Source organism: Tiliqua scincoides, chromosome 2 (genome assembly GCF_035046505.1).
Source record: "Tiliqua scincoides isolate rTilSci1 chromosome 2, rTilSci1.hap2, whole genome shotgun sequence".
NCBI lineage: Eukaryota > Metazoa > Chordata > Lepidosauria > Squamata > Scincidae > Tiliqua > Tiliqua scincoides.
This window is the reverse complement of record NC_089822.1, coordinates 153,587,118-153,607,745: the sequence shown is the minus strand read 5'-3', so window position 1 is coordinate 153,607,745 and position 20,628 is coordinate 153,587,118. Positions and strand designations below refer to the sequence as shown.

At 43.5% G+C, this 20,628-nt stretch overlaps 1 protein-coding gene across 1 annotated transcript in view; it reads right to left on the bottom strand.

Moving 5' to 3' along the window:
• SPAG9 (sperm associated antigen 9) overlaps nucleotides 1-18,002 on the bottom strand; it is a 109,112-nt gene extending 91,110 nt beyond the window's left edge. Inside the window, exons 1-3 of the mRNA XM_066613339.1 lie at nucleotides 17,603-18,002; nucleotides 12,056-12,176; nucleotides 734-804 (exon numbers count right to left, since the gene is read on the bottom strand). Coding sequence (XP_066469436.1) covers nucleotides 734-804; nucleotides 12,056-12,176; nucleotides 17,603-17,908 — 498 coding nt within the window. The 5' untranslated portion in view covers nucleotides 17,909-18,002. The remainder of the gene's footprint in view (nucleotides 1-733; nucleotides 805-12,055; nucleotides 12,177-17,602) is intronic.
• Nucleotides 18,003-20,628: the final 2,626 nt, after the last annotated feature.

Sequence of the window (20,628 nt, the reverse complement as noted above, 5' to 3'; positions counted from 1 at the left end):
CATGTCATGGAACATGCCTGGAAACCTCTCTACCATCCAGTCTGTACGATGAGAAAGAAGCCTTAAGATGAACCAGTCAAAAACACTGTTAGAGTTGGGGAAAAATGCTCTCACTATCATGGCAAATAGGAATTCAACAAAAAGAAATTTCCTTTTCTCCCCAGGCTCCAAAAAAGCAATCTACAACTTTCTAAGCATGGGCTCAAAAAGGAGTGAGGATCACAAAGAGTCTTCCAAAAGCACAGGGCAAATAGCCAAGAGTAGTGGCAACACTAGGGTTTGCGTCACCCTGTGCGCGAGGACAGTGCATCACCCCCAGAATGGACTTCCTCCCAAGCAGTGGGTGGGGCAACAACTTGGGTGGTGGGTGTGGTGATGCACCACTGCCCCACCCCTACTGGTTTTTCAGTTATAACTTTTGATAGAAGTAGTTCAACATGAGGTGTTTCACTGCATTCTGCATGAAATTATACATAATTGTATTATTCAAATATACCAAGATTTAAAATTTTTTTGGCTTGTAGTGATTCCCGCCCCCCATAAGCATCACCTGGTGCAGCCCACTTCCTCCTAGCAACACCACTGCCCAAGAGGTTTCTCAGAAAACTAACACAGAACTTTCCCCAATGGAAGAAGCTGCCTCTGATATACTTACCCCTCAAAGCCTTACAAAAAATTACCTACAGTTTAAAGCAAATTAAAAGGTAGCTCCAGGGAATATCGAGTTACCTACCTCTGTATGCCTTGAATGGAGAGCACTGTATTCCTTCTTCAGCTCTGCTTCCCGCTCTTCCAGTCTGCCAACTGAGAAAGACAATTAATTTACTCAAACGCAGACTAAATGCCATCTACAGAAACAGAGTTCAATCAGTTCTAGTTTCCACAAATCAACGCTATTCATCCAGAAGTCAGCCCTGCTGTTTTTCAGACAACATGCTTTGTTATTCCTTTTTAAGCATTTCTCACAAGCAAGCTGGGTAGGATGGGCTGTGGCCCAGAGCACTTGAAGGGCATCCCAAATCAAGTCCCAGGCTCAACACCTAATTGGATCTCTCTGCTGCACCTGCAGCAGTCCACGAGACCAAATGATAACTGAGCTCAATAAGCCTTTCACAATATACCCACATTGTAGAAAAAATAAGATCCCATCTTACATGGCATGAGCAACCAATCCCTTTGCCATTAATGGGGAGGTGGCTACTGGTAAAGCAGTTGTCCAACGCCTGCCACCACCAATATTACAGAGCCACGCTTGACCGTTTCACCATCAACTCTCCTGTAATGCAGCTGTGTATTCTGGTGCATGAAAACTTTGAAAGAAGCTGAGGTATAATAATAAAACCAGACAATCAGCAGACTATTACCAGCCTATACCTATTACTTAAGTATAGAGAAGCAGATATTTAAAAAATAGAATGAACTAGGTCACATTTTTCTGGAACAACAGCACCCCCACCACTGCTAATTTTCAAACACTGTTGTACTGACTGGACTAGTCTTGCTCCCAACAAGCTTATATTAGTTGATTTTTATGCAAATCTGAATCTGCCCCTTCCTCTACACATGCTCTTTTTCAATCAAACAAAGCAGGAAAAAAATATGGTGCTTGTGTTTCCCCCATAGGTCCACCAGAGGGCACTCCCACGGGATCCTTGACATGCCTGATCTGATCATAGTGAAAGGCAGAAAACAGGAAGGAACCCAAGTATCCATTTGGGTGAACACCCTTGTTAGGAAGCCTCAGCGTTTAGAAACTGAAGGGGTTCATTCAGCCAAGTCTTCATCCTTCCACACAGGCTGGGTACTTCCCTTATTGTCAGAGAGGGCTGGCTGGAACCCTCAGCCTCTCACCCACTAGCAACTTGATCAGCAGCAGCCTGGGGTCTTAAGTCCCAGGTGCAATTTGTGAAGGGGCTATGAGCTGGTTCCCTCCCCCCTCCAAGCCTGAATTAAGCATCTCTGTTGCCTGAGCAACAGAGACGTTGCTATCTTTTAACACAGAGCTGCTCAGATAGGCTCCCAAAGGGCTACCATTGCCGATGGCTGCCTCAATGGAGAGACGAGAGGCAGCCCATTTCTCATAGGATGATCTGGGTTGGGGCAAGAGTAGTGAGCAGTAAAGGCTGAGCATGTATGGCTCCTGTGCAAAGTCAAGTTTACACAAATCAGGGCTTCTATAAATCAGGAACTTGCTATATTATTCTGCTAGATGGAAATAGAGATTTGAGGTTCAACTGCATACATCCATGTAGTTTTTAACATTAGGCAAGGCTTAGCTATGTGTCTGAGTTATCAATTCCCAATATATAGAAACCGCTGAGAATATACTTCATCTGTCTCTGATATACCAACCATTATGTACTGTTACACATATCAATTTTCCCCCTAGAAAATGTGAATAGGTTTTTAAAACATATTCATAACATCTATGGTTTAAACATCTAGAAAAGTTCACTTGCAAACACAAACTATGTCCAAGTCACAACAACCACTCCTCATTAGCTATACAGACACAGAAAATGGAAGACTTAGAGACTATGGCCCTCCTCACTCATGGTAGCCATTGAAACTGCAACTGCCCTGTGAGGAAGAGAAAGAAAAGAAGCCTGCAAGGCAAAGAACCACCACCTCCATCTGCTGGCATCTCTTTAAAATTCTTGGCTTCTCCCCCCTTCCTTGATCACAGAAACACCAACTGTAATCAGGATGAAAAGAAAAAAAAATGTGATTTTATCATCATATTTGTATACTTGAATGGATGTGAGCCACCTTGAGAGCCTCTTCGGAGACAGAAAGGTAGAATTAAAAGCTTCTACATAAACAAATAAAAAGGGCAGGGACTGTTCACAGACCAAGCTTTCCATTCCATTCTATTGCAGTCCCCAGTTGTGTAATATGTCTGTTCCTATGTACTGAATCATTTAACAACAGCTTATGCTCCATCTAGTGGACTATCTGACAACATGCAAACTCCTAGGAAGCAAAAGGTGTCAAGAATAGAGAATGTTCTAACAGAAGCACTGATTTGTCTCCTATACAAGATAGAGATTCTCTCTATATATTGTGCAGATAATATGTTGCCCACTTGGGCAATCAATCTTTCAAATGCTAGCTGACCTTGCTTAAGAAAGCAACTTCCTAATAATTGAGTCCAGGCACCTAAACACTGGTGTACTTAGTGCACTCTCAAGTTCCACTGCTCACTCTCCAGTTCCACTGCTTATTTTCCACAGTAAAAATGGTAGGCTTATTGTATTGGCAGACAATAGGTGAAGTCAGCTCAAAGAAATTTACAGACTCAAGAGGACGCTCAAAGTCATGAATGGGACCTGTGGGAGTAACTCTGTCCCATGGTTATGTGGGACTAAAGCTTAATGCTTCCTTAACTAACAAAGGAATTATCAAGATGGTTTTTACTCCATTTCAGAAATCTCAGTATTAGCACTGGTGGAGTATGCATGAACTTCTTTGGGTTTTTTGCACTTTGTTCCTGGTTCTGAGCATATCTATTATGAATCTCATTTCTTGAGAACATAATTTTCCCAGAGACAATTTATCTTGTTTGGTTGCCCACCAAGTATGGGCGTTCCTACTACAGTAGCAGTTCTCAAACCCTCCAGGAGTTTGAGAACTGCTCAAACACTTGGCTGGGGTGGGAGGGATGGCAGCAATGCAATTGCCACAATCACGCCACCACCAAGTTTTTTTAACTTTACCACAGTCCATGTTGGCCTCCAGGTGGTGTGGGGAGCCCTGCAGACCCTTCTGAAGTACTCTCCATGCCTTAGGAAAGGTAAAAATAATGATTGCCACCCATTTCCATTTTTTCCCAAGAACTAGAAGCACTTTTCTGGCACTTCTGGAGGCCTTTCTCAGGCCTGTAGAGGCCACTGTGAGCCTCAGAACACTCCAGAGGATGACTGGAGAACAGCTCCAGTCACAGCTGGTGGTCCTATGGACCAGACCCATAGATTTGTTTAACCAAGGATTTCAGAATCTTGGGAACAGATCCCTCACAGATACTGAGATCCAACCGTATGTATTTTCTTAGCTTCACAATCTACCATCAACGAGGCTGCGACCCACAGTTTGAGAACAGCTGGCTTAACCATAAAGACAATGCAACTTTGGGAATACCTTTCATCATATGAACCATTCTTTAGTATCTTCAGAGGAGCCCTGACAAAAAGCATTTGTTTCAAAAAGTCTCACACAATTCATCTCTTCCCTGCTTCGGCTGTGGTTGGAAGATAGTGCAGTGCAGCTCAGCGTCCTAATACAGAAGGTACTTTTTCCTGCTTCCTAACTCACAACACTTGAGCTTTACAGACAAATGAAACGCATTGTGCAGTTCAGAGCTAAAGGTGATTCACCTCTTCTGGAACCAAATCAAGATGACCAAAGAACTTCTCTGCCCCGAGAATGAGAAATTGAGGAAATGAAAAGATGGGGTGAGTAAAGGAGAGAGAAACATACGGTAATATACAGAACTGAAATCTGAAGCATCTATGCAAAGCTCAGAGTTGTTGGTCTTGATGCCAGGGCAGAACCTGCCACTCATCAAAACACAGCAGAAGGATAACACTTTTCCCAAATGAGACAGTGAAGAGGAACCAATTGGAGGAACAGTTGCCTCACTGCTGCGTTCTAGAAGAAGCCTGTACGTTCAAGAAAATGAAGGTGCACACTGAGACCTGCCTCTGTCCATACTACAAAGATAATCCACACAGGTCTATTATATTAGAAATGGAAAGATTCATTGGAACTAGTCCATTCCGTTTACCCTCCACACTACAATACTTACCCACACCTAAAGCACACCTTCCAAATCTGTCCATTCTTATTTTTAAAATCTTCAAGGAAGAAGTCTCTGTAACTTCCCAAAAAGACCTTGTTGCTCAGCTGCTAACTTAACCACCCTATAGTTTAGCAATTACTCCAATCTCACCTGATAAGGAGAGAAGATTGTTTAACATCTCTTTATGAGATTCCTGCAATATTTTATGATTACCAGCACATGTAAGTTGACACACATGCCTCTGACTTAAGAGTACAAGGAAGTAGAGAGATGGCTATGCACAGAAAGCATATTTGAAATAACCCACTGATCATCTTAGTTGCCAGAGTCCATGGCCAGAGAAAACACAATCGCACAAGTTTTCTTCCACAGCCAGAGGTTTGAACAACTACCCCGACTCTCTCCATCCACCTAATTAGCCAGCACAACTCCATCTTTGCCAACAGGCACTTGTGAATGGTTGCTTCCAGGAAATGCCAGCAAACTCTCAGCAGACATTAACCAAGCACTGGGGAGGGGGGGAAGGGATATATTTAAATTACTCAATAACAGCAATGTAGTTTCTGATGCACTTTTGACTTCCCCATATCCAGGACATATTGAAAAGAGACAAGGCAGAAATTTCCATCTTTGGAGGCCTTCACACAGTCTCAAATGAACCAAGCATTGTAATAGAGTAAATGAAAGACACACCCTGCTGAGATCTTATGGTAATGCTGAATGCAATATGAAAAACTTCAAAGTACTTGTTTATGGCAGAAATTCCTCATTTGCATGATGCTGCATGATTTATTGAATATGCATCTTGAGAGCCTGAGAAAATCAGGGCAAATATTTTCTAAACAAATTATTTAGCATGGCCTCAAGCCCAACAAAGGTCCCGTTGACCCCATCACAGGTTTAAAAACAGAACACACAAACTGAAAGACCTAACCAAAGTTCACATTAATATTAGTAGAGGTGTTCTGATTTCAGGTATTCATCACATTTACATCTGAGAAAGCAGAGGAAGAAGAGTGGCCTTATTTTTTCCCTTCGAAGTGACAAAGAGCATTTAAAAATGTGAAAAATAAATAAATAAATTTGCATACCTCTCAAATCAAACAAAACATGAGGAGTTTCCTAAGGTATAGGACATGCATATATCACAACGCCTAAACCTTCCTAACAATTCTCCCTTAATGGTCATTTGATTGTACTTATTATACAAACCTTCGCTTATTTTAGTGCTAAAGATACAGCCAGAAGTGAGGTTAAAGATACATTTTCACCATTTCACGTTTTACTCATTTAACTACAAAAGGTGAAGTAGTCAAGCAACCTAGACACTTTAAGTGGTATCAACAATTATATTTTAATACAATGTTAAATACAATGGGAATACTACAAATTAAAAGATTCCACATGAATACATGATACATGAATGCATGCAAAGCGGTCAAGTCGAAAGGCCCGAAGCAAAAAATATGTACTGTACATGCAGCACGTAGTATCCTATTGCCTGCAAAGTTCCCAATCATGCAAGAGATGTTGCAAGCAAGCCTGCTGCCACTCAAGCATTACCCTAGAAGTCTACAATTTCTAGCACCAAAATAAAGTCTTGTCAGAACTGGAGAGAAGCATTTCTTAAACTGTATTTGTGAAAAACAAGGTAGGCTAGTCCGATGGCTCTATCAACATACTGTCTAAACTGAACCAACCAAAACACAGTTATTAGCAAAGTAACCAGTTACAAAATTCAGGTTTGATCATTAGGTAATACTTCAGTACTGTACATACAATTTATTTTCTTCAGGAATAAAAGCTACCATTTGCGAGACATCAGCACAAGACATTTGCTCAAGTTGAACATCTGAACATTAACACTGCACTGGGCCTTCAGATCAACAGGAATAGTTAGCTCTCATAGGGCTGTATCCTAATACAAGCAAAAGGCATTTTCATTTATGCCAAGGGAAGTGAGAGAGAAAGAGAGAGACATATCTCCCAAAAACTCTGGAGCCTTCTGCACCTCATACAATTCTCTTCCAGACAGATAGCAGGTTTTAAAGGTGCGTGAAACAGGGTGCTGCTGTGCCAAGGAGATGGAAGGAAAGTTCTTGCTTGCACTTCTTACAATACAACCCACTTAATACAGGGCATCACCAGGGAGGTTCTAAACATTTGTCATTCCAGCCAGAGAACTCTGCTCTCTTTAACAAGATGTCACAAAGGTCATTAATTGGTCTAAGAAAAAGCTAAAATGCAATTGCTGCTCCAAACTAAGTGGCAGTATTTCTGAAAACATAGCAAAATCAATATCTTTCCTTAAAACTGTAGAGAAACCAACAAAGGGTTGAAGCCCTTAAGTTCCACTTTGTCTATGATCATTATTCTAAGGTGGAAAAAAATAGGAGAACAATGCCCCACAGCACAAATGCCCAATTCCTCGTTTACATCAGGCACTTACTGCAAGCCAAAACAACTTTCATTAGCTAAACCAAAACCTACACTAGCAAACTATTGGGAAGCATTCTGATAAAACAGATTCCTTTCCTACACCTGCTCTCTTTATTTAAAACCAAGCCCGCACAGCCCCCAACAGACTTTCCATACCCACTGCAACAGTAAAAAAAAAAATTCCTATGTTCCAAAATCCTTACATTCAAAGATACAACAGACAATACTAAATAGGCCTATGCAGCAAATACTGAATGTGCGCACATGCAATGTCACTATCCACCAGATGAATCTCATACAAAGCCATTTTTAAAGGTTTGTGTTAACGTGACTTTTGGGTCAGCCATAAGTAGTCAGATTCAAACAAGAGTGTTAAAAATTGTTGCTAAACTACTTAAATTTAGTTCTTGTTTCCTTTCCAGTTCTTCATAGCAACAGAGTTCAGACTAGACCTAACGCAGTGGTTCTCAAACTTTTAGCACTGGGACCCACTTTTTAAAATGAGAATCTGTCAGGACCCACCAGAAATGATGTCATGATCAGAAGTAACATCATCAAGCCAGAAAATTTTTAACAATCCTAGGCTACAATCCTACCCACACTTATCCAGGTAAGTCCCATGAGTGTCCCATTTACTGTCATTCTTAAAAGCATATACATCATAGCCTGTTGAAAGTACAGAAGTGTAACATTTCCCCAAATGCAGTCACATACCAGGATAGCATCAAATCTAATACATTAAAACTAAAATATTGAAATAAACGGGGACCCAACTGAAACTGACTTGCAACCCACCTAGTGGGTTCCAACCCACAGTTTGAGAAACACTGTCCTAAACTTTAAACCAGGGGTGTCAAACTCATTTCATACAGAGGGCCAAATAGCATTCATGATGCCTGCTGAGAGCTGGAGGTGATGTCATTACACAGGAAGTGATGTCATTACACAGGTCAAAACCAGAAATAAACACTCTGTTCTCGTGTAGGAACTCATTAGCTGCTAAAGATAGGAGAGCAAATACACAAATCTTGATTAAATTTCAAGATATGAGAGAGCTCAATTATCATGCAGGTCACTCTTTCAGCAGTGTCACCTCAGCATTGCTCAGCAGCTGAGAGCCTGAGGGCCAGATAAAAAGCTTCTGCGGGCCGCATCCAGCGCCTGGGCCTTATGTCTGACACCCCTGGTTTAAACTATGTTCTAGCGCAGTGGTTCCCAAACCATGGGTCACAAACTGATCTTAGTGGGTTACCAAAGGGTGATGGAAAGATGAGATAACTAATTGCTTCAAGCCCTAAAGCTATTCAAAAATCAGATACAGTAGCTGCTAACTGCCCTGCAAGGAGATGAGCTCCTGCAGTTTACAAGCATGGGTAAATATAGGGAGAAAAATGTTTGTAGGTTTTTCCTTCTGGTTATTACAGGTCATGGAACGGAATCCTCGGTGGATAAAAAAATAAGTGAATATGAAATCAGTGGGAAAATAGCTTTAAAGATCCATTTCCAAGTTTGGTGCTCCTCCACTGTCACCCCAGAATGCATTGGTATAGATGCTATACTTTATTGTCACTAAATGGGTGAATAATGGAAAGGAATTATAATTAACAGTGTGAAGGCAGAAATGGGATTTTGCTGTTTTTCCTTGCTGCTAGGCATTTTATGATGGATCCCAGTATCAGTGGCGAGTCAAATTGGTGGATAATGAGGCATGACCTGTACCTATAAATAAATATTTCTTTCTTTATCTCCTTTTTTAAAAGTCTAGGTGAGTCCCAATAGAACATTGTTTTAAAAAGTGTGTCCTGGTGCTAAAAAGTTTAGGAACTACTGCTTTGGGGGGTGGGGAAGAATACCAGCAATAAATATTCAAACAACAAAGAACAGATGCCAAAAAAAACAACAACAAAGAAACACACCCTAACTGAATTCTTCACTTCCAGCTGGAGAATTAGCATAACCTACCTCATAGAGGCTGGTATTTCAGTTCCTCAACTATGGCTCTGAGATCACAGACCCTTCCCCCAGACCTTCTTGCTCTGACACATATTTACCTGGAACTTTCTCTTAAGGCCAGGAGGATCAGTAAACCCACCAACACTGATCATGGTCAACAGTAGCGGGAGCTTGCTCTTAATAGGATTTGAATCCAGAACGCTGAAGCCAGTTAAAAATCCTGGTCAACTTTCCAGCACCAGAGCAGCCCCAAGGTAAAGGAAAAAAGGGTTCCCTTACCTTGAGGAGGCCGCCGTGGTTGCCCAACCCCACCACAGGATGCAGCTCACTGACACAGTTGCATCAGTGCTGGAAAACTGGACAGAACTGGGCCCCAAAACCTGGCTAGCATTAAACATTAATAGAATTAAGGTTACCAGGAATTCGCACGCTTAAGAAGGCACACACAATCCTAAAATTATGCTCTCTTACCTATGATTAGTGGATCAAGAAGTTACATGTGGTCAACCTACAAGGTTACTTTGAGCCTAATGCACTATTCTAGCCCCTTATCCCAAAAGATGGAATAATAAGCATGTGGTGTAGTGGTTAGAACAGGAGACTATAACCAAAGAAATCTGGATTTAAGTAGTTGCTCAGCCAAGAAGCTCAAGGGTGACCTCTGGGCCAGTCTGTCTATCATTGCCTAATCTACCTCACAGGGTTATAAGGATAAGAGGAGAGAACCACTGAAAATGGGAAGAACTATATATAGTGTCCTTAACTCCTTGGAGGAAGGGTAGGATAAAAACATAAAAAAACAAGATTTGTTTGGCCAAATCCGAAGTGCCAAAATATTCCTCACTGGTTAAATTAAGAGACAAAACACACCAACCAGTGTCCAAAGAATCATGAAACCAGTTCCATAAGCCAAGAGGTCTTACAATGTAGTGTTATCTATTCTGCCCCAACCCACACAGGAAACTATTTTTGAGACCAAGGAGGGCATCAAAAGTAAAAACTAACTTGTATCTATGGAGAAGCACATTTGCTGGTCAATCAAATATGCCAGTTAAAAGTTTTTATAGTTGTTAACAAAGCTTTCCTCTCCACCTGTCACAAACAAGGCTCACTCTGCAGCACTGCACTGCCCTCCTGTCTTCCGTAGGAGGGCTCTCTATGAATGGAAACTATCAACTTCACAAGCAGGGCTGCTGTGAAGAAAACAGAAAGTCCCATTCCTAGAGACATCACAGTGGCAAGTTTTGTCTGGTAAGCAAGCAAGGGGGCTGGGAGATGACTTTGGTAACCAGCAAACTTGGTTACTGGCATCTCTCCTCTGATCAGTGTAGATGAGCAGGGATGCTGGTTCTTCCCAAAGTTGTATATACAGAACAGGGACCAAATGCGTACACCTGTGGGCTGGACAAAAAAAATGGGTTAGCCACGTAGGGCGGTTAAGCAAGCTTTTACTATAGTAAAACTCCCTGAGAGTTTGAAAACCACAGTCTTAAGGTATTTCAGAGAATATATATATTACAAACACACACAATGCTAAAACTATAAAACTAAGCTCATAAGCTTGTCCCAATGCTCACTTGGATCTTTCTAACTTATGAACATAAGCAAAGGGTAGCTCTTTGACCTATCGTACCTCAGCCGATATGAACATCCATGATGGAATGGCAAAGATTGGTTCTCCCTCTCCGCCCCAATAGAAGGTTTTTTATACCTTAAACTTAGCTCTTAGCCCACCAGAGATTCGGACATGCTGAAGATTCTGGAAAATGATCTCATCACCTGAGGCTAGTGTCCATCACTCACTCTGACCCCTCTCCAACTGGAGAGTCACAGCTGAAGCCAATGTTCAAATTAGTGAGACCCTGAGGATGCAGTATGTTATCAGATCTCTCACCTGGCTCAAGTGAGATTCAAGATAAGGAGCTTCTTTCCCAGTCCACTAACAAGTTCTGTTCCCACAGCTGCTGCAAAATGTTTGTGGCCTACAAGGTGCAGTGAGACATAAGCCAGTGGTTTTGCCTTGTTCTTCCCACTTGGCCTGTTGGAGAGACCTCCACACATACCATGGCCATCAACTGTACCATAACATTAACATTTCCATAACCACCTCCCACAGGGACAGTTTATTGTTGAGGAGGTTCTGGAAGGCCAATGCAAGAAGAAAGGCAGCCTTAGTGCTTCACTTCAATAATGTTTAATGACCATTACAGCTTAACAGGAAAATCAGGGGATCCTTTTAGTCCCCTGGGTTGTGTCAACCTAGCCTATATAACCTAGCCAATTCCCCTTCTTTCCATGTGTCCCAAGCTGGGAGTCAGGTGGAAGCTCTTTGCCCCCAAGGACAGCCCAGGGTAGGGTCTCTGTAGGTAGCAGAGTGCACTTCTGGCCTAAGAATCAGTTCAGCATAGTATGTAACCTCCTCTGGCTTTGTGTCTGTCCAGAGGTGTCCACACCTGGCTAGCCAAGCAAGTTGATGACTCCTATGAGCCCCTTAAACTCCTTTTGGGCACTTTTGTCTCCCTTCAGACTGCTCCACCCTTCATTATCTAGTGACAGCTAGGAGTGGGTCATGTCATCAGCCACTGCTCCACTCCCCAGTTGATGGGCAGTACTTCCATGGTGGCTCAGCTGGCTGCCACATCTGGCCACAAGGCACATAGAGCATCTCTCTCAAGCAAAAACTGATTTCATTACTAGTGTTCATGAGCTATAATAATAGGTTACAATAAATTTGTTAATCTTTAAGATACTACAAGACTGCTGTTTTTGCAGCTACAAACCAACATAGCTACCCCGTAGAACATGAAAAACTCATGTAAACCCAGTAGCAAAAGCCCAGTTAAAGTCTGATACAGTCCTACTTACTCTGATCAGCATAATTTTTTGCTTTCAGTTCAAGTTGACGTGTTTGTGACTCCAAAGCTTCCACTCTTACTTGCAGATCCTTTTTCTCTTGTTCTTGTGAATCTTCAAATTCAATAAATTTCTAATAAGTCAAAAAAGAAAAATATTCATAAGCATAATCAAACATGCATTTATTACAATACCCATAAATCAGCCAATATATTTTTGAAACAGTTTAACTGTACAAGTAGAAGCCACATTACATTATTTCTACACACACTCTAGGTCAGTGTTTCTCAAACTGTGGGTTGGGACCCACTAGGTGGGCCGCAAACCAATTTCAGGTAGGTCCCCATTCGTTTCAATATTTTATTTTTAATATATTAGACTTGATGCTATCATGGCATGTGACTGCATTTGGGGAAATGTTACACATCTGTACTTTTAACAGGCTACTCTGTTTATGCTTTTAACAGTGATAGTCAAGGGGGCTTACTCCTGAGTATGTGTTGGTAAGATTACAACCAAGGATTGTTAAAAATGTTCCTGCTTGATGATGTCACTTCCGGTCATGACATCACTTCTGGTGGGTAATGACAGATTCTCATTCTCCTGGTGCTAAAAGTGTGAGAAGCACTGCTCTAGGTCTTACAGCAGTGATATTTCTTATGATTTCCTCACACAGAGGTAATTTCTTAAGCACCACCATGTGGGTCTTAAGTTTTAAGAAGTGTTTTTATTCTGTGTTGAAGACTGTGTTTCTAACTTGTTTACTGTCAGTCACCTTGAGTCCCTCACTGCAAATATAAAGGTGACAGATTGAAAATATGTCTTTTTGTCTCCTTTCTTGTAGGCTTTCACAGGTTATCATAACTCAACAATTCAGAGGGGATATTCAATTTTTGAAGTTACTTGGGAGACTTTTATCATGATTTACTGCCCTAGCTCTGATTTGACAGCTAATATTTTATGCAAGTACAGCACTGTATACTTTGACATTTAGCATGAATTGCCTCCTTTACATATGGTTCAGTTGTGAAATCTCACCAAAAAAAACCACACTCAACCACCTAAGAAAGGTATGAATGAAGATCAGAAAATATACACTGCAAAAGGGACTCTACAAGAAACATAGGCTAACACTACCATTAAGCGTCTCTTGAGTTGGATTCTCACAGAATAACCAAACACTTGAAGGAAAGGGAATAATTGCTAAAATAAGATCACTAAAATGAACAGATGACCAAATGATCAAGTGCACTGTAACGAATGCAAGCTGCCACCACCACATAAAAAAGCAAAGAAACCTGAAGTGTACAAGATCCAGACATACAGAAACAGCCAGATTGGTCTCCACTCATTCTTTGTTTTGGAGTATCTTAAATAGAAGACCCCTCCCGTTTTCTTTTTTTGTTACCTTTCACAATGCTCATTGCTCATTTTAAAAACAAAAGTTTGTTATTTACCAGTCACATGCAAATCATCAGATTCTTCCATTTCCTCAAAGTTTAAAGGAAACCAAACTACTATATACCACAATCTGAAACTGTCTGTGCTAACTTCTCAGTTACAACAACTCACCACATGCATTTAAACAAAGCCACAGATTATCATGGCATATATTTGGGCATCACTACAAAAGATAAGTCTCACCAGCCACTTAAATTTATCTCGCAATAAGGAACCTGAGTAAAGAAACATCCTAACTGTTCAATCTGAGGTTAGTATAAACACCAGCATCCTAATGTAGTAAAATGGCAGTATTCAGAGTTGTCAATACGACCATATGAAGCTGTCTTGTACTAAACCAAACCCTTGGTCCAATTTTTTCCCAGTGGCTTCTACTATGACTGGCAGCAGTGTGATCTCTCTTGCTTTAGAGCAGGGGTGCCCAAACCCCAGCCCTGGGGCCACTTGAAGCCCTCAAGGTTTCTCAATGTGGCCCTCAGGGAGCCCCCAGTCTCCAATGAGCCTCTGGTCTTCCAGAGATTTGCTGGAGCCCACACTGGCCCGACGCAACTGCTCTCAGCGTGAGGGCAACTGTTTGACCTCTTGCGTGAACTGTGGGATGAGGGCTCCCTCCACTGCTTCTTGTTTCATGTCTGTGATGCAGTAGCAGCAGCAAAGGAAAGGCCAGCCTTGCTTTGTGCAAGGCCTTTTATAGGTCTTGAGCTATTGCAAGACCTTCATTCATTCATATAAGTTCATCTTTAATATATTCATTTACGTAAATCTATGTAAATTTATTCAAATTTTAAATGTAAATCAATTCTTTTTTCCCCAGCCCCTGACACAGTGTCAGAGAGATGATGTGGCCCTCCTGCCAAAAACTGTGGACACCCCTGCTTTAGAGCAGCCATTTTCAACCAGTGGGCCATTTTCAACCAGAGGGTCCACAAGTGTGCCCTGGAATTTGGGGAAGGATCATTTATTAGTAGGACCATTGGGGGATGTGAGCCCCCCACCAGTGTGCCTTGTCAGTTGTCAAAAAACTGATGGTGTGCCTTGACAATTTTAGTACCTTGGCTGTGTGTGCCATGAGACAAAAAAGTTTGAAAATCACTGCTCTGAAGTTTGGGGCAGAAGTCTTCCCTAGAAAACACTGAACTACAAAATGCAAGATAAGCAATAGGACTGAAGTATGTTTTACCCCCCAAATCATAACACCACCAATCCTTTGTTGTTTCTTGTAGTCCAACTGGTCATAGCAACCACTCATCCGGTTTTCATCTACTGCCCACAGAAATATTTCCTAGCCCTGCTACTTGGGTTCCTTTTAACTACAGATGCCAGGGACAGAAACTAGGACATGCTGCAGAAAAAGCTCTATGTACCCTTTCCCTTACACTAAGCAACAAGTCATTATTTCCTACTAAATCTCTGTAACAATAATCCACAAATTCATAGTTGAATATGCTTTCTTAGACAAACCAAAAATGAGTATTTAAGATATTTACAGATATTAATGTTTGCCTTTCAGTACACACACACAGTTCAACATAAAATACTGCACACTTTCAAAGTTTGATTCAATGCAAAATGGAAAATGCTTGTTCCTCTTGCTGCATTTCCACCTGCAGTGTTGTCAGTCATGCACGTGTAAGCTGAGTGTAAACAGAGTTTGCCATTTCCAAGATCACATGAACCACTACCGAAGACATACTGCAGGAAGTGACCAAAATACACTGTGCGTGCATTAAGAGCCAGCTAACTTTATAGAGAGCAATACAAAACAGCTTCACTGCAATAGTTCTGGCTTCTACAAGTGTGTTAAGACTGCACATGCAATGCAGTAGAACTGTAGAGATAAGATAACATATCCTACCAACTGCATTCCCTTCACAGGCCTGATTGCTATGTTGCCTCTTGATGTACATTTGGATACTTGACACATGGGCAGTAATTAGCAAAAATCAGTGTCATATTCTTACTCAGAGCAATCATAGACACATCAAGTAAGACATATACGCAAGTAGTAATTGCCAATAAAATCTCTATTTTTACCACAGTTTCTACTCCACACAGCATCTTTCGCTTTACATTAAGACTTATGAACTGGTTTTGGCACACACAGTAATTTACCAAGCCAGACCAGGAAGTTTGCTCCATCTCCTAACCTAAAGGGCTGGTCACCTAGCAACTAAGAAGTTTACAACTGAGCATGTAGAACTTGAAAGTTTACTACACTTGTTAGTGAATTCAGCAACAAATTATGAAGAGATGTGTTTACTTATGCTGATCCAGTTGCATTCTGGCACAGATTTACAGCCCAATTTTTTTACTCTGAATGGCCACCATGCCCAGTACCAGAAATATTTTCTGTTCAAACATTTCAGCTGCTAACCTTGAATTTCCCAGCCCTGATCACACAAAATATTTAAGTAGTATTTATTTCTTTTCAAACACTGTCTACTCAGTCCTGTTATGCTCAAATGGGTTTAGTCCCAGTGAACGGCATATAAGTATTGCAACTGTTCAGAGCCCCAGCCCAAACAGGAGAGGATGCACCAGATGCAATACAAAACAGCTTCACTACAATAGTTCTGGATTCTACAAGTGTGTTAAGACTGCACATGCAATGCAGTAGAACTGTAGAGATAAGATAACATATCCTACCACCACCACCCCATCCCTCCTGTGTATTCAAAGCAAGGGCTCCATCACTGAGGGCCAACTATACATGCTGCTCAGCTGCATGATTATTTTTCCTGATGGTTGGGAAGGTAGCTGAGCACATGTTTTCATGAAAAGCAGCCTCAGTTTTCACAAAGCAACAGCAGGAAGAGCTGTATAGGAAGGAGCTGTCCAACTCTGAATTTGTCTATTCAAAATCCACTACCCCTAAGCTATTTTCCCAGGTGCAGGGAGGAGAAAGCTCTCTATGCTCTCTTCAAAAATTAGCTATATCATGAAAACCCAATGTCTACCCAATTGGGTAGAAACCAATTTCTAGAAAGATGGAAAGTGAAAAATTATAAAAGCAATAGTAAGGAACACTAGCAATAAAGTTCTCTATTTTCACAGACCATTTCCTTATTTGCAAGTTATGAAACCCAACTGCAATATAAAGAACTGAATTCATCAAATGGCATTCCGCAGTGGTTTAACACTTGAAATTTCTGCTGAAGGGCTATTTTAGTTCATATGTTATTTAGCTGAGGTTTTCATCCATCAATCACCACTACCCCATTCTGGACAGCGCCATCCATGATCATCTCAGGCAAAAATGGTCATCCATTTGTGCCTAGCAGGACATGACTAACATGTGACGACCATAGTATCAGCTCCGGGGAGAGGAAGTGTTGCAAACAAAGTGACCCTTTCACTAGTTCAGCCTCATCCAAGAGCTACATGTGAACATCATAAGAATCCTCCGGCTGGACCAGAACAAGATCCACCTTGGCTGGAATTCTGCATCTAACCACAGTCAACCAGATGCCTCCTGGAAGCTCACAACTACCTCTCCCTCCACCCTGCCACAGAACTCCTCAGAGCTCTGGGACACCAAGCCCTCCTGCAGGGTCTCCTCTAAAAGCTTCACACCCCCTGGTTCAAGACACACCCAGCGTCTTCTTTGGCTGAGGTGCCTCTGGCTTCAGGCACCAAGAGACGGCGTCCCAGGCCTTTTCTCAGATGTGCTCCGGCAGCTTTCGCTGGCGCAGGCTTCATGGCAACTTTTTCCTGCTCCTTCTAACAAGAATATTTGACTGCAGAAAGCACCGTGGGGGTGGGTGGTGACCGGCGTGGGTGGGCAGAAAGGGTCCTGGGAGGGGCTGGTGTCAACAGTGGGGTCCCCAGTCACATACTTGATTGATGGGGGGGCACAAAAAAGGGTGAAGACCACCAGCTTCAGCCAAACCTCCTGCCCAGCCCGTCCCTTTGACACAGGCCACTTCCACCTGGCTGAACACGGAGACCTGCTGCTGCTTCCCCGCCGCCGCCTGCACGACGACCCCCTCAGCCTCCGAGCCACCCGCTCCTGCTGCCGCCCTGCGAACCGGCCGCACGGCCTCTCGGCAGGCGGACAGCCGGAGGGCTCCCCTGCAGGGCCCCGCCTCCCCCGCTCACCTCCTCGGCCTGCTTGCGCAGCGCCTTCTCTCGCTCGTACTGGGTGAGCAGCTGCTCGTTGTCGTCCCGCAGCAGTTCCAGCTCGACGCCCGCCTCCTGGCTGTGGGCGCAGACCGAGTCCAGGTTCTCCAGCACGGCCACCACCAGCGGCATCAGCTCGGCCACCACCTCCTCGTCGTAGCGCCCGATGAGGCGCTCGAACTCGCGGTAGATGGAGCCCGCCAGCCCCGACACCCGCTCCGACAGCACGGCCGGGCCGGGTCCGCCCGGGTCCTCCTGGTACACCACGCCGTCCGCCAGCTCCATGGCGCGCCCGTCTCCTCCGCCGCGGGGCCTGGACTGCAGCTCGGCGCCAGCCGCGGGGAGCCACTGACGGGCGCGCCGCGCTGACCTCACCCAGGCACCGGGGGCGCGCGGGGCAGTGACGTGGAGGGCGTGGTCGGCGGAGGGCAACGCCCACTCGGAGGGAGGGGGCGGGCGGCAGGGCGGCGGCGACGGTTAGTGGGTCTCCTCTCGAATAGGCGGCACGGAATTCAGTGGGGCTCCGAGGAAGCGCCCCTCCTCCCCGTCTCCGCGGGCGGGCTGCCTTCAGGGGGAATTTAGAGCCTGCTCCTTTGCATGTCTCCTCAGAAGTAAGCCCCATTCTAGTCAGTGGGGCTTCCTCCCAGAAAAGAGTGGCGAGGATGGCAGCCTTCAAGGGCTTCCATGCGCGGGTACCTCTCCCTCGAGCACAGGTCTCCTCAGAAGTCAGTCCCATGAGAGTCAGTGGGGCTTCCTCCCAGGAAAGTGTGGAGAGGACTGCAGCCTCAGAGCCCAACCCTATGTATGTCTACTCAGAAGGAAGCCCCTTTAGACTCAGTGAAGCTTAAGAGAAAGTGTGGATAGAAATTGCAGCTTCAGTCCAAGATCCAGCAAGGAGTAAGGCTGCAATCCTAAACACACTTTCCTGGGAGTAAGCCCCATTGAATATAACGGGACTTGCTTCTGAGTAGACAGGCATAGGGTTGGGCTGTAAGCCCCTGGCAGGGAAAACACACATGGGATCTTACTGCAAGAGGATCATGGGGAGGAGGCCACACCTGGTTATATGTAGTACTGTGCAGGTGAGGTATGTGTTTGCATGTCGTAGGAATAGGAAGATGAGCAGCTGGTAAGGAGAAATACAGCACAGTCCTAGTCATGTCTTTGTGTTCAGTTGGGGCTTACTCCCAGGAAAATGTATATAGGATTGCAGAGGTGGTTGCGGTTGACTGCAAAGGTGGGGGGGGGAATGCATGTACAGTAATAGTGCCATAGTAACAATGATCTCAATGTAGGTGAGCGATGCAACATTGTTCACTCTGAATAACCATCTCATAGCACAGGGGATTCCCATTCCCTTGGGGGCTGGGGATAAGAATAGGCCCTCAGTTTGGCTGTACTTGTCATAAGAGGCGACTAAACAGCCACCGGGTAGATGGGGCTCGTCAGCCTGGGAAGGCAGCTCATCTGAGAAAAGGAAAACTCTGATCCCAAACCTCCACTGCCTTGTGGCTACATCCAGTTATGGAAAAGGCTTCAGGAGTCAACCTCGAGGCAAAATCCGGAGCCGGAGTCCCCGAGGCAGTTCATGGCTGAACACAGTCACGTTCTGGCAACTCCTGCGAGACGCTGCTGGAACCAACTGTATTGGCCTCTGCCTTTCCATTGGACCATTTCAGCGACGTGGAGAGGGGGGATTTGCTGCATGGGTAACAGCCTATCCTCCATACCTACTTTACCCAGGCTTCGCGTACTGGAGAGGACACTCTGTTCCAGAACCACTATTCAGAGCGTGACACCATAGTCTTCCGAGACTGAAGGATGCCAACTAGCACAGGGGAATTCAACAAATCTAAAATGGGATATTTTGGAACCCAGTCCTGCACCTGTCTACTCAGAAGTAAGTCCCATTACAGTCAATGGAGCTTACTCTGAGGAATGTGCAAATTGGATTGCAGCCACAATTTCTGATATAATTATTCTAATGAAGCTTGACTTGCCCCTACAGCCCATATTATTAACTATACAGCCCCATAAAGATATGTGGCACATTGCATAATAAAGTAACAAGGAAGGAAGGAAAACAAATCTCTGTGCCACAGTGCTAGCAAGCTAAATGTCAGTGCTGGGAGAAGAAGGGAAGGTAGCAGGGGATGAATGGAATCAAATGTAGTTGTGCCTTCTCAGGCTTCATTTAGATTGGGACTGAAGAATGAGAGAAAAGGTGAATAACGGAAAAAAGCAGCATTCTTGGCCCTAAAATCTCAATAGACAAACGGCCGAAAAATATGTGTTGGATTTTATAAGCTAAAAACACCCTCTAAAAACAAAAATATGTGTTGGATTTTATAAGCTAAAAACACCTGTTTTTGATCAACAGCAAAAAAAATGAGCCTGGCTAACAACTTTTTAAAATGTGTACAGTTGTAGTCTGAAGAAAAGAACTGACAGGGTGGAAAAGAGCTTCAGTGTTGGAAAAAGCGGTTTGGTGCTTCTGGAACTGAGGGTGGGGACAGGAAAAGGTTATGACTTGGTCCAGGAATGGCAAGAGCGGAGGCTGAAGAAAAGATGGGTGTGTCCAAAACAAAAGTCTTGTGATGTTCTGAATTACTTCCAGCACCACTGGTGTCATGGGCTGTGTCTCATGGGCATGAGGCCAAGATGATGCATGTGGCAAGTTTGCAGTGTAGCCAGGCTCCACTTCTTTTGTTTCCTTGTCAGCAACATCCTGTGAAAATTAAAATGGGGAAATAATAAATACACAACCATTCAAACAATTCACAACAGAAATGCTGGTGCAAATTCTGTAAACACTGGGCAAATGTATTTTTGCTTAGTCACTGGAATGTAAAAATCTCTGGATTCTCAGAATTGCATTTACCTCTGCTCCAAGAAAATTCCTGACATTGGCTGTATGTGTTTACTATGCTGCTTATGCAATCCGCAGTATTAAAGGTATAGACATTTGATCCCTGTTGCATATTTGCAACGTTGAGCAGAAATGA